This window comes from Castanea sativa, chromosome 3 (assembly GCF_040712315.1).
Source record: "Castanea sativa cultivar Marrone di Chiusa Pesio chromosome 3, ASM4071231v1".
NCBI lineage: Eukaryota > Viridiplantae > Streptophyta > Magnoliopsida > Fagales > Fagaceae > Castanea > Castanea sativa.
This window is the reverse complement of record NC_134015.1, coordinates 51,415,627-51,430,008: the sequence shown is the minus strand read 5'-3', so window position 1 is coordinate 51,430,008 and position 14,382 is coordinate 51,415,627. Positions and strand designations below refer to the sequence as shown.

The window sequence follows — 14,382 nt, the reverse complement described above, 5'->3', positions numbered from 1 at the left end:
AATTATGACCAAAATATTTTACCTCTTTACAAATTTATGAATTTTTACTACAAATGGATTGTTTATGTTGTGAATAAACTACATGTAATTATTTTATATCATATGAACCAATTTACAAATTTATAGAACCAAATTTCAAGTCTATATAAATATATTTTTAGACAAGTATATATATAAATATATATTATATATAATTACTTCGAATCCTCATGTTTATGAGCTAGTTCACAAACATATTATTATGTTTGAGCTTGACTTGTCTATTAAACAAATGAACACAAACAAACTTTTTCTCGAGCCGAGCTCAAGTTGTTCATAAGCAACTTAGTTTACTTACAACCCTAATTTCTTGAGAAAGATTAAGCAATATAGAATTACATATCGTGTTAAGCCATTGGATTTATTTTTATGTCGTTTCTTATTAATACCATTGGATTTATTTTATTTTATTATTATTTTTAAATGGGATAATACCTTTGGATTGATTTTGAAGAATATGTCAAACCCTTTGGTAACGAAATGAAGGAGCTTTTAGAAATGATACGGTGGAAAAGGACCTTATTCGTTCTACTATGTATTGTAATTTTATTTTATATTTATTTCTTTTTATACTTAAATCTAAATATTCAATTCTTTCCCCAAAAAAAAAAAAAAAATCTAAATATTCAATTAATGATTAATGTTTATTTAATAGTTACTTGTATTTAAAAATTAAAATTCTATTATTAACGGTTAGAAATTATTGATGCTAATTGATTGTGGAAATAGGTGTCTCTGAAAAGGAAAAAGTTTCTCTCCAAACTAGTTTGGAGAGAAATCCTTTAAACTTATCAAATATTTTTATATTGAGTGTGAAATTTGAAAATCTAATCGTTGGATTGCATGTTCTTATTATATTATTCATGCTTGCAAAATTTCAAGAAAATCAAAAATTAATTGTTATGTCATCAAACAAATGTTAAAATTTCAAGTTTTTGTAATCTAAAATTGTGTATAAAAAATAAGTTCATTGATCAAATAGTAAATAAAATCCAATTTGAACGAAATTTGATATGCATGTTAAGAACATAAGGAACATGAAATTCAACGGTTAGATTTTCAAAATTCACACCTAAAAAAAAGATATATGATAAGTTTGAAGGGTTTCTCTCCAAACTAGTTTGGAGAGAAACTTTGTTCTTCTAAAAAACTATGAGCATTTCAGACATTTTAAGAAGGAAAAAGTTTTTTTCCAAACTAGTTTGGAGAGAAACCCTTCAAACTTATCAAATATTTTTATATTGAGTGTGAAATTTGAAAATCTAACTGTTGGATTGCATATTCTTATTATATTATTCATGCTTGCAAAATTTCAAAAAAATCAAAAATCAATTGTTATGTCATCAAACATATGTTAAAATTTCAAGTTTTTGTAATCTAAAATTGTGTATAAAAAATAAGTTCATTAATAAAATAGTAAATAAAATCCGATTTGAACGAAATTTGATTTGCATGTTAAGAACATAAGGAACATAAAATTCAACGGTTAAATTTTTAAAATTCACACCTAAAAAAAAGATATATGATAAGTTTGAAGGGTTTCTCTCCAAACTAGTTTGGAGAGAAACTTTGTTCTTTTAAGAATCTAATGTATGTATAAAATAAGGAGCAAAAAAAAAAAGTAGAATAGAATCTTAAAGAGCTTTAACACAACATTTGAGCTTTTCAAAAAAGCCTTAAAGCTAGCAATCCCGAGAAGTTCTAGACTTCTAGTAGCATTTTGCTACCGGATTTTTTTCCACCTTCCAAAAGAGCATTTGGACGTTCTTGATAGTCAATTTCAAAGTATGGGCTTTTTATTATCAAATTAAGATATCAATTGGTTTTTGATATAGAACAAGACAGATATTGAACTCTAAATCTCTCATGAGACCAGTGTATATGACACCTCTTTCAAAGCAATCGTGTCTCATAGGCGAATAGGGCCCATAAAGATAAAATACAAGAGGGGTGCTTTATAAGCACATCTCACTCGCAACATAATTTTCCCTTAACAACTCAATATGTTTCTAACCATTTTTAGTATGGAAAGTCTAAGAAAGAGAGATGCTTACTCACACTCAATTTCACAACTTATCTAAGTTGTAATTGAAAACGATTTTTTTAGACCAATTACAACTATCACACTAATAAAAACAGTGAATGTTAGCCTAGAACTGGAGAGGAGCCGACAGAGGAATAAGCTTTTTTTGGGCTCGATGTTCTAACTTTCAGTTCTTGCAAGCAAAGTGCTTTCTCTACATCTGTTCGTACTTGTTTTCCTGTAATTATAAATTTGTTTTGTATTATTAAACGTGTGCAATTTGCACCTTTGATGTGGTAGGCGAATATAAGTCTCTAAAAAGAGATAATCAGTGAGTGGTGGAACTCCAAAGTTAAAAACTTCTGGGACCATTAGAGAGATGCTCTCTTATTAGGAAAGTTGATTGTGCTATGTAGCACATTGCTAGGTTTCATATGCTGAGGTCGTAATCGTTCTTAATTCAATTTTGTGACGACTTCATGCCCATAGATACGCTATGATAGTTGGAACCCATAATTCTCTTCTTTCCACTTTCACATTTTATCAAACGAATAATATGATTGTTTTCACTTTTCATGGTCTATAGGATTTTTTTTCAAAATAACCAAATCCCTCAAACAATATCATTAGTTAGCAATGTTTGAAAACTATTTAGCAATCTAACAAATCAAGTCCCTTAAACTCGATTTTGCTCTTTGAAATTCTGCTATAAAACTCGAGTGTTTCACTCTCGAGTATAAAACTCGAGTGTGAGACACTCGATTTCCAACTGAAATTTAAAAGAGCAAAATCGAGTCTAACAGACTCGATTTGTTAGATTGCTAAATAGTTTTAAAACTTTGCTAACTAATGAAATTGTTTGAAGGATTTGGTTAATTTGAAAAAAAAAAAATCCTAGTCTATAACATAATTGCATGCTTTTTTGTTTAAACAATTTGGTAATATGTCTAGTATATCTCTAACACAGTCTTTATGGTGTAGTAAAACTTTTATATCTCTTGTCACACGAATAGATCAGAAAGTAAAATCATGAGTTTAAAATCCATTGAATAAATGTACAACTAACCAATAAGAGAAGAAAATGTGAGAGTAATGGGATTTGGAATGGAGAAAACTACCTCCCACATTACGGTGCAGTACCATACATTAGCATGTTGTAATTAATTTTTATGTTCATTTTTTAGTTACATTCCCTAAGCTATATCTATGCCTAAGACAAGACTTAGGTACAGTACTTTCAGTATTGTTTCTTAGGTTTCCTTCTTAAAATTCTGTCATGTAGTTACTTAACTAAAAAATACACTTTCATTCCATGAGAAAAAATCCATATAGCAGAATCCTAAGAGGGGAACCTAAGGAACAACACCTAAGTACTGTATTTAAGTCTTGCTCATATGCCTATATCATGTTGAATGGAAACTTGATTGAATTTCGCAAGTGATTTTGCATAAAATCAACATTCTTACAACACACATTGCAGCATCAATAAGATTGGATTAATATTTAGCAAAAAAGAAAGAAGAAAAAAATCCTAAACTAAAGCATATATAAAAGCAACAACATTTTCCCCCACAATATCATTTAACCAAGTAATCTTGATTCTACATTACTAGAAAGAATCCATTCCTTAAATCTGGTCTTGTAGTTAGTGGTGGCTCCTGGATTTTTTTCTAAGAGGTCAATAGTGTCAAAGCTAGAAATAATCCGGAGAGAAAGTTTATTTATTTATTTTGTTTAATGTAGAAGCAATTTTAACAATAATGCTACTGGTGCAACACTTTCATAATAAAATTTAGGTCGCAAGTTGTTAAAGGAATGTAAAAAAGTTATATAAATTGTGAGTCTAGATAAAAACCAATTACAACATGCCAGTTAACTTTTATTATAAAATTATTGTGAAAATATTGTGAAAGTAGCACTAAAATAATTATATTTAAGCTTATTTTAGCTGGACTCAAACAAAATTTAGGTTCAGGGTATTCAAATTTTTTATTTTGGGGTAAAAAAAAATTGTGTATATATATATATATATATATATATTTGGGCCAGGTTAGGGAGTTCAAACCCGCTGTAGCACCGCCCATGCTTGCAGTTTTTCATGAACGCACTTCTTTAACAATAGTTTTTATATATTTTTTCTTTCCTTTTGGATAATTAATCTTCACCATACTGGCATACTCCACTACCCATTCCAGCCAATCAGCCCATAAGTTGTTAAAGAATCAAATCAATATCAATCAATCAATATATATATAAAAGCAGAGACCTCATATGGGAGAGTATGAGGTTCTGTCATGTGGTGCACTCTATGAAGAGAATTGAAATACCTTAACTCACATTAAAGGTAAGAACAAATTAATTATTGATTTTTGGTTTTATTTAATTTGACTTTTCTAATTAAAAAAAGATATTCTTTGTATTATTTGGTTCAATGTTTGAAGACATTTCATCTCTCACACATACACACAAAACACTTTGCATTTTAATTCACTTTTTCACCTCTTGCACTTCTAGCCCTTTATATATACCTACTTATTGCCTTTCATGCTATCCCATGTCAAATACACATAGACAAAAAATGATGTCATTTACCTTCAATCTTTCAACGACACCTATCTAACTCTAACATTGTTACTTCATCTGCTCCTACCTCGTTTGAGTTGGCTACAACCAAGGAAGGAGGGTTTGCGTTTTATATCGAGTGACAATGACAATTACGATTTTGATGTCAACGTCGGATGTTGTAAATTTGTTGGTTTTGTAAACGATGTGATTAACTGTGGGTGTTTGAGATGTGTATTTTGTTTTAGAATTAAAGAGAGAGAAAGACACATTCTATAAGAAATTTTATTCTATAATTTTTCTTCAAAGTTTTTTTTTCATTACTTCAATTGAATAATTATAATGAATATGTGTATGCAATTTATAATTGTTGATTTTTTTGATAAACTCATTACTAATAAAGTTTTATAACAACTATGCTATAATACATCTACAGCATTCTCCAAAATCATTTTATATAAAATATTACAATATTATCCGTACATTGCACGGATAACTTACTAGTTTGACATAATAATAGTTTATGCCACATTATTCAACATTACGTCCATTTGATAGGTCATCAAGAAAACTATTTCATATAAGATGAGAATGATTCTCTCACTTTCATTATTTCACATCCATTCTTCATGTTTTAAACAATATTATGTGAAAAATGTGTGTAAATTAAGAGATGGGCGAATATTTACCAAATTATGAAAGCTTTAAAACGAACGGCTAGCTGTGGAGAGCTCTTGCTGCTGATTAAAGAGATGAATCATTGTTTTATTTGGGTACTTATATGTAATATGCTTCAAATAGTATTTATTAGAGCAGACGGTTCACATGAAAAAATGTCACATCAACGAATCGAATAAAGCTCCTATTACTATAGAAATTTCTCCTCCAGCAACTGTATAAAAAGCCTTCCCTCCACATCCAAATTCCAAGCCAAAATTACATCTAAAATTCCTAGTCATAAGAGAAAGTAGGCAGCTTTTACGAAGCAAAGAAAAATGGGAGCCAATTTCTCTATGACTGAGAGTGAATCGGGGCCATCTCGTGTCACTGCCTACCATTCAAAAGACCAATGGAAAGCCTACTTCGAGACCTCCAAGCAATGTGACAAACTGGTAACACTGCAACTACTAAGTCTCCTCGTTTTTTTTTTAAAGCTTCTGTCTAGTATTCTAGTGTACTAGATGGGACACGAAAATAATACATGGTCATTTTTGGACATGTATTGTGTCCTTGTCCCGTCAGAGTACTATGTCGTGCCCAGTGCACTAGAGCACTGGACAAAAGCCGAATCCTCTTTTCGGTGTAATTGTGCTTATCCATAGCTATATAGTGTGTAATATTTGGTGTTGATTACTTCTTTTCTGGTGATAAAGGTGGTGATTGATTTCTCGGCTACATGGTGTGGACCTTGCCAATTCATAGAGCCAACCTTCAAAGAGCTCTCTTGCAAATATACGAATGTGGATTTCGTCAAGATTGATGTGGATGAGTTGGAGGTATAACTCTTGTCCTTTTACTATAATATATATGATATGTGTCCCTTTTTTTTCTTCTTCTTGTTGTCCTAGATGGTTTATACCATGTTTTTACTTAAAAAATGTTTAAATGAAAACAGGCTGTGGCTCAAGAATTTGCGGTGGAGGCAATGCCAACATTCATATTTATTAAGAAAGGGAAAGTGGTTGACAAGGTTGTGGGTGCTAGGAAGGATGAGCTGCAGACCAAGATTGAGAAACACAGGACATAGATGGACCATGCTGATCCTGTTAGCAAGGCCTTGCAATATGTATTCTACAATAACCTCTTAAAGAGAAGAAGCAATGAGGAGCAGGATGCATCAAATAATCACCAGTGTGTTCTAGCTAAATAAGATGCAGTATCTTGCATTTTTTCATGTTGATGTAATTGGCTTGAGCTGCTAACATTTTTTAGTTTTAAATTATTAATATAAAATCTCTCTCTCACTCTGACACCATTGAGCAAAAGAAAGCATATTCCGTAATGATAGGAAAGTTAATCAGAGTCTATCCACTTGTGAAAGTATTTGGTCGCCCTCCCTGTATAGATAACTAAAGCATATCGACAGGGCAGGGTCTAAAAGTTCTTGGATGCCTCTTAAACAATAAAAGAAGGTGGCCAAATTAGGATGCAATATTTTCACGCAAGTCATTTCAATTCGATAAACCATCAACATCTGCCATCTTGCGAAGACCATTATAGTTCAAATGACAGTTTCTGATATTTTCAACGTAGTCATCACGCTATCTCATCTTTACATGACTGGCAAAATCCAGGTGCAAGCTAATTTGATAAGCACCGAATTTATTTCAATCATTATTAATATTGTGTATAATACAATTGCCTCAACTTTGACTATTTTTTCTAATACTACAAATATCTGTATCTGTTAGTAATCCGGCAAAACATTTTGCTAAATTACTAGTTTTGCTTACAACTCTTTGTAAAAAGTACCAAATATAGTTCCTTAGCTAATGTACTTTATAAGTTCCCAATTGAAATCAACCGAAAACCATGTATCGACCAATGCAATAAAAATAGTGAATACCTTTTTGAAAGAAAATTAATTTCAAGCGTGTAATTCATTGATAAATGCAACCACATAATTGAATCCAGTTGGGAAAATCTATGGAACAATACCTAAAAAACTATATCAAAATTCCATCCTCGTGAAAAAGTATAGGACAGGAGATGAGGTGCTGCATAGACAATCATACAAGATACTCTCTCTGCACCTGAGAAAAGGAATGCTATGTCCCTTTCAGTTTCTTAGCAGCCATTCTTTTCCATAGTTGAGGATTAGGAATTACATCAACGTCAAAACACTGGGGTCAGCACAATGATTACCCAGCTAAAAAATGTTTAAATGAAAACAGGCTGTGGCTCAAGATTTTGTGGTGGAGACAATGCCAACATTCACATTTATTAAGAAAGGGAAAGTGGTTGACAAGGTTGTGGGTGCAAGGAAGGATGAGCTGCATACCAAGATTGAGAAACACAGGACAAAGATTTACAATGATGGACCGATATCGAGAAGTTGCCGCCTTTGCTCAATTTGGGTCAGACCTTGATGCTGCGACTCAGGCATTACTCAATAGAGGTGCAAGGCTTACAGAAGTACTGAAACAACCACAATATGCACCACTTCCAATTGATAACTCATTGAAAAATGCAACCACATAATTGAATCCAGTTGGAAAAATCTATGGAATAATACCTAAAAAACCATATCAAAATTCCATCCTCGTGAAAAAGTATAGGACAGGAGATGAGGTGCTGCATAGACAACCATACAAGATACTCTCTCTGCACCTGAGAAAAGGAATGCTATGTCCTTTTCAGTTTCTTAGCAGCCATTCTTTTCCATAGTTGAGGATTATGAATTACATCAACGTCAAAACACTGGGGTCGGCACAATGATTACCCGGCTAAATGAAGTACTGAATTCTTACCACCAGACCTGAATTGATTGAGTAATAATCACTTCAACAACCAAGGACAGCCCAACTAAATTGCTAGTCTCGGACCTCAAATAGTTTAAGCTTGTCAATAAATTCAGCGAAAGAGAAAATAGAGATGATACTTGGCAAGTCATCTAACAAGATATTGGCGTCTGCTCTCAAATTCTGACCTATCAAAGTATTCATGCAGACAAGTACAGTGGAAAATAAACAAAATAAATTCATACAAATACAATTTGTAAAAGATTGTGGAGTAAAGCAGATTGAACCATACATTCTTCTAAACAAAATGGACAGGAATAGTGCTTTCTTGGAGATCATTCAAACAAAGAAAAGCAAAATCTTATAGTTGATGTGAAATCTGTGGATGCATTGGATTACATAACTTCCAAAAAACATCAATATAAAATGTTCTTGTGACTGCACATTTAGAAAACTATCTTTACATTCCTAGCATACGAATTTCAATTAAATAAACCAAAGTCATCTTGTGGCAACTGGCAGCTAAGGCAGTAGCTGAGGATGCTAGTTCTTGCTACGCTACATTATGCTACCAACAAACCTACCAACAAAAATGCCATTCCTCCAAACTTCCTTCCTAATATGCACAATCTTCATTTTTATTAGTGAAACAACATATTTACATTTAACTTGACCTCACACTGTCAATCAAAGTTACTGGATAGTTATATGCCTAGCCTCAAACAGAACTAGCTCTCAGATCCGCCCAGCGCCCTCCTCAAGTCAGATTTCTGTTCTGATGAGAGCCTTGAAGGATAAATAACATCAAACTTAATTATAAGGTTTCCTCTCTTGCTGGGTTCCTTCGAGAAGGGCATTCCTTCATTTGGGATCACCATCTCATAGCCAGGTTTTACAATATCAGTCACTGGGAATGTAAGATTCCTGCCATCCAAGGTTGTCAAATTAAAACTCACCCCTGTGAGAGCCTCCAACAGTGATATTTTCTGATTAACCACCAGATCATTTCCATCCCTCTTGAAAATAGCATGAGGTTTCTCATCCACCACAAATATTAAATCAGCTGGAATAATGCCAGGTTCTTGGTTGCCTTTCTCAGGGAAGGTGATTTTAGTGCCCCTCTTCCAACCAGGTTTAATATCAATTTTTAATATTTCTTCAACAGACTTGGGCTTACTGCAAAAAATTAAAATTGCTTGTATGTGACACCATAAAGAAAGGAAGAAACATTCAAACTAAAAAAATACAGTGGAAAATCGAACAAACAAACCAATAAAGACATCAAATAGTTCCACAGATACTTAGTCCCTCTTTTTTCCTGAAAAAATAGCTATGGTTTTCCAGAAACAAACTGAAAATGTCAATTACAGTCCAGGCTATCCAACCACACTGCACACATGATCTGTCTAAGAATGCACCTTGGTTCCAACTAATTTAGTTCAGCTACAAGGCCCACAACCCAGTCCCAAAACATAACCAACTTAAGGTTGGTTTTTTAAATTCAACCAAAGCCCTAATTGAACACAAATTTTATCAAAAAAAATCTAGGATTAGGTACAGGGATGGAAAAAACAGCTGCTGGTCACTTCAGGTGTATTCATAACTTCAAAAACAACTTATACAATAGAACAAAGTGATAAACTTGCAATTTCAATTTTCAAGTCAAAGCTAAAGAAAGCAACCAAAATAAATTAAACTTGAATTTCTGTTTTCTTTTTTGGCCATAAGAAAGAAATTGCATTATCATTATCAGTTTATAATGACTAATAAATTGCCTTGCAGACGATAAATTTTGCTATAACTCCCAGGTGATGGACACGTTGACCCAAAACCAAATTGCAGACCATAAATCCTCATAATTTCTTAAATTTAAACCAGCTCAGGTCCCTAACCGATGAAACTAACCCAGTAAAGGTAATCTACTTTTCAAATCTACTCAGTGTGAGAGATGGACCACAGTTATATGAATGCCCTTCAGAACTTTCATTTAGCCAACTGGGTGCTTAGGATGCTGAACCTACCAAAGTTGACTTCTGCTAGAACCCACATAAATACAAATTACCTTAGCAGACTGTCGCACTGAAAATCATTTAAGACAAAGCTTGCAACATATTGTGAAAAATGGCATCATTGTAGGTGACAAAAAATAAAACAAATATTTTCCAGTGGGGGCATCTAAAGAGTGCACAATCAAGCAAAGAAGCACGGGCCAATCCAAAAAAAAAACAAAGCAATGTGGTGAACAAACATTAAGGAAATTTGGTGGGAAAAAAAAATTCTTTTTTGTCAATTTATGTTCAAGATCTATTGAAGCATGAGGAGATATAGAATTCATGGTTAATAACCAAAATGGTTTCAAATATACTCCACAAAATGTGGAAAAATCTCAAACATGAATGCAAAACTCATCTTCAATCGTTTTTGACACGTATCGAATGAGTTCTGAATCCACGACCTCACCCTTCACTAATTCTTAACAGGAAAAAAGAAGTGCCTTTTGAATTAAAACCCATCGAAAAAAAAAAGGATTTTTAATAATGAAAAAACTTATTTTTATAGTTTTTAAAGTCCAAAATTAGCACAATTCACCCAACTATTATCTATATTAGCTAAAATACTCAAAATCAGTTAAAGTCAACCAAACAATTAAATCCAACAAGTAATTGTCTTTTGCCAATTTCAAACAAACACTCTACAACTAAAATAGACATATTCAATTCCGTCAATAACAAATTGACTAACCATTACTCCACACTCACACACTAATCTACCTAACAAAAATTCATAATCAAAATAAAGAAAAAAAAAAAAACTTACCCAAACTCATCAGGAACCAAACGCGAAATCCTCATCTTTTTCCTGCAACCTTTGTAAAGATCCTCCAAACTACAAACCAATTTGCTCTCGATCGCCTCAGCTTTCTTATTTTTATTAATAACATTATTATTATTATTACTACTAATATTATTATAATTCTTATGATTGCGATTATGACTGTGATTATTGCTATTATTCGAATTAACCTGACTTCTACCGGCGGCAGAGGCGGCGTGGTTATACCGGCCGGCGCGATCGTCGGCGCGAGATCCGCCGAAGAACTCGGCGAAAATATCGTCGGCGTCACGAGGATTGTACCGAAACGACGCCGGATTATACCCCTCGGCGAACTGGAGTCCTTCCTCGCCGTACTGGAGTCCTTCCTCGCCGTACTGGTCGTAGATCTTACGCTTGTGAGCGTCGCTGAGAACGTCGTAAGCTTCGGAGATCTGCTTGAACTTAGTCTCCGCCTCCTTCTTGTTCACCGCCGAATTCTTGTCCGGGTGCCACTGCATCGCCAGTTTCCTGTACGCTTTCTTCAAGGCTTCGTCGCTCGCGCTCCGATTCACCTTCAGTATGTTGTAGTAGTCCACTCCCCCCATGGCACCTAAAAACGAAAAGCTAGTGATTGATAATGTGAGCGATTTTGAAAAGGCTTTTTGTGTTTTTATATGAACAGAATGAAATTGGAAGAGTCGGTCGTTGTTGCGGTTGTGAAGAAGGAAGAAGAAAGAAAAGGAGAGAGTGAGTAAAGGAAGGGGTAAGTAAAGTGGCGAAAAGCAGAAACAAAAAAAAAAAAGAGAGCAGTGGTCACGGTTTTGATACGCGTTTCGTATTTTTTTGCTTACTTAACGGGTGTTATATTATTTTCTCCCGGATATTTCCCAGTAACAGCTCTGGTATTTCGGAGTTCGTGAAAGTCGCGGGAAATTTCTTTTTTTATTTATATATTTATTTAACAATATTTTGACTTTCTTTAAAAAGTAAAAAAAATTTGCCCCAACGTGTGTGTTAGTGTTAGTGTTAGTTAGTGTTAGTAGTTAATCCCTTGTATAGGATATATTACATCAATTAACTTCTTCTTTTTTTTTTTTTTTTTTTTTTTGTGATAAAAAAAGTTATGCATAAAAGTTGAAAGTTAAAAACTGTGATTAAAAGCTTAAGCCACATAAACACAAATAGGAACTTCGTGTTTAGTTACGCTTATACCCCAAACAAATGAGCCAACCAGTTGATACTACAAGGTTCAATCACAAATTATTACATTAAGAAGTCATAAATAAAAATATGGAAATAGAGAATTCTTTTTTTAGGATTCTTTATTTTATAATAGGTTAATATAAGATATTACCTTATTAATATGGATTTGATTAATAAAGGACACGTTTTTAATAGAATTATTCTTTTTTGGAAAAAAATTAAGTGACTAATAAATGATAATTGCTTGAATATATTTACATTTGAATAATTCGGGAGTAGTTTTTGCTCTGGCTATTTTCATTTTTTTTGGAGTATTTTCTAATTTCTATAGGACTTTTCAAAGTCAATGGTTAAATTGTTATTATAGTAGTTATTTTTGTGATTTTTTTTAATCTAATTTTTGTGATATGTTGATATATATATATATATTCTTAGAAAATTGTGATATGTTGATTTAGAGCTAGTATCTCATGCACCAGGCACATGAGACCAGTCTCTCACAAGTAGATAGGTCTCACACATGTGAGGCCCACTTGCTTATGAGATGTAAGTCTCATGCGCCTGACGCATAAGAGATTTTTCTGTTAATTTGATTTCATATATTTTGGGGGTGTATTTAAGTCAACAGTTATTTATATTATTATATATTTTTCTTTTTGAAAGCATATTATATACTTGTATATGACCTCTTAGTGTAATTTCAACATAATTCATAAGGTTATATTTGATATTTTTTTAAATGTGATAGACCATTTAAGAATATTGATCATATGTATCTAATATTGCAACAAATGGTCAAAGGCCTTACAGTTAAATTGGCACCGAAAGGGTTCAAGTTGTGGGGTTAACAGTATGTTGTAATTATTTCTCAAAAAAAAAAATTGCAACAAATGGCATGAATACCAAATTATAGAGAAGGTGATGCAATATTGACATTCTTAGGAAGGCACAATTGGAAGAAAATCCACTTCACCAAATTAATATGGAGAAGGTGATGCAACATTGACATTCTTAGGAAGATGCAACATTGACATTCTTAGGAAGGCACAATTGGAAGAAAATCCACTTCACCAAATTAATATGGAGAAGGTGATGCAACATTGACATTCTTAGGAAGGCACAATTGGAAGGAAATTCACTTCACCAAATTAATATGGGGAAGGTGATGCAACATTGACATTCTTAGGAAGACTTAATTGGAAGAGAATCCACTAAAATCTAGTTATTGTTGCTTGTTGCTGTTTTTTTTAATTAATTAATTAATTAAATTTGCCTCTCTTAACATATAAGAAAATGGTAATTAATACTCCAAAAAATAACAGTTTCATACCTTAAAATTTGTTATAAGCGTGAAAAATATAAAGAAATGTCTATTTTGTCTTGAGATACCCTATTCAAACCCCCCACGTGGGTATTTAGGTGATGGGTTTATTAGTCTAGGGTCTAATGTAAATTAGAAGATTTCAAATTTAATTTACCACACTATCGATTCATAGAGTTTTGGGGATGTGTCATAAACAAAAGATGGAATAATTTAGCCAAATATTGGGACAAAAATTCCTATAATTTTTTTTTAAAAAAAAAAAAAGGAAAAAAGATACCCAATTCTATGGTAGTAGACTAGTAGTATATATTTTTCGTTTTCTTTTTTGAGAAACAACTAGTAGTAAATCGGGTGAATAAATAACTAAAGCACAAAATAAGGACCATATAATTAAGCCAATGGCAAGTTAGGAACATTATTTCTTAACCAATGGAATGTTATTCCACAAAAAGGGGTGACTTTTTTTGAAGAAGAAAAAAGAAGGACTTGCATGTAGCAGTCATTGTCCTACGCCCCACGGTATATTTGGGTAAGCCTATTGGCACCACTAGCTCAAATTGTAGCTCGGAGACCCCAAACTCACACACACCCCAAGTTCTATTAGTTTCTAGGACTTACCAGAAATTGCAATTACAGTCCTTGCCACAAAAATATGGATTTCATTTTATTCTTTATATATGTTACAAATATTAGAGAGACTACTATCATTTTTGTGAAACTTTGGAGGTCGATATCATTTTTTTTATACTTTAAGTCTTCAAGGGAGGTTTACAAAGTTTTAAGATTTGTTCCGTATCGATTGAAATGACCGAATATTTGTGCATAAATCAATTCAACCAACCTACTTGTTATATCTTAGGGTGCATTTGGATACCGGTTATTTTGCTGAAAACTGAAAACATTAAAATATTAATTTCCGGTTACTGTTCAAAAATGAAATTACTGTTCATTTTTCT

General features: G+C 32.7%; 2 protein-coding genes across 2 annotated transcripts; one reads left to right on the top strand and one right to left on the bottom strand.

Annotated features, from left to right (window-relative positions):
• Window positions 1-5,459: 5,459 nt before the first annotated feature.
• On the top strand, window positions 5,460-6,594 carry LOC142628213 (thioredoxin H5-like). The gene is made up of 3 exons (XM_075802269.1): window positions 5,460-5,736; window positions 5,998-6,120; window positions 6,240-6,594. The coding sequence occupies exons 1-3, from the start codon at window positions 5,620-5,622 to the stop codon at window positions 6,369-6,371; spliced, it is 372 nt and encodes a 123-aa protein (XP_075658384.1). The 5' UTR covers window positions 5,460-5,619; the 3' UTR covers window positions 6,372-6,594.
• Window positions 6,595-8,423: 1,829 nt separating this feature from the next.
• On the bottom strand, window positions 8,424-11,724 carry LOC142628189 (uncharacterized). Its single transcript, XM_075802228.1, has 2 exons — window positions 10,903-11,724; window positions 8,424-9,261 (listed from the first exon to the last, which is right to left on the bottom strand). Exons 1-2 carry the CDS (start codon window positions 11,502-11,504, stop codon window positions 8,814-8,816), a joined length of 1,050 nt encoding a protein of 349 aa, XP_075658343.1. The 5' UTR covers window positions 11,505-11,724; the 3' UTR covers window positions 8,424-8,813.
• Window positions 11,725-14,382: the final 2,658 nt, after the last annotated feature.

Excerpts from the sequence above, each read along its gene's own strand:
- LOC142628213 (XM_075802269.1), top strand. The coding sequence starts at position 5,620 with ATGGGAGCCAATTTCTCTATGACTGAGAGTGAATCGGGGCCATCTCGT. Across the intron at positions 5,737-5,997 it reads CCAAGCAATGTGACAAACTG|GTGGTGATTGATTTCTCGGC; the intron begins GTAACACTGCAA and ends CTGGTGATAAAG. Across the intron at positions 6,121-6,239 it reads TTGATGTGGATGAGTTGGAG|GCTGTGGCTCAAGAATTTGC; the intron begins GTATAACTCTTG and ends AAATGAAAACAG.
- LOC142628189 (XM_075802228.1), bottom strand. The coding sequence starts at position 11,504 with ATGGGGGGAGTGGACTACTACAACATACTGAAGGTGAATCGGAGCGCG. Across the intron at positions 9,262-10,902 it reads TTGGTTCCTGATGAGTTTGG|TAAGCCCAAGTCTGTTGAAG; the intron begins GTAAGTTTTTTT and ends AATTTTTTGCAG.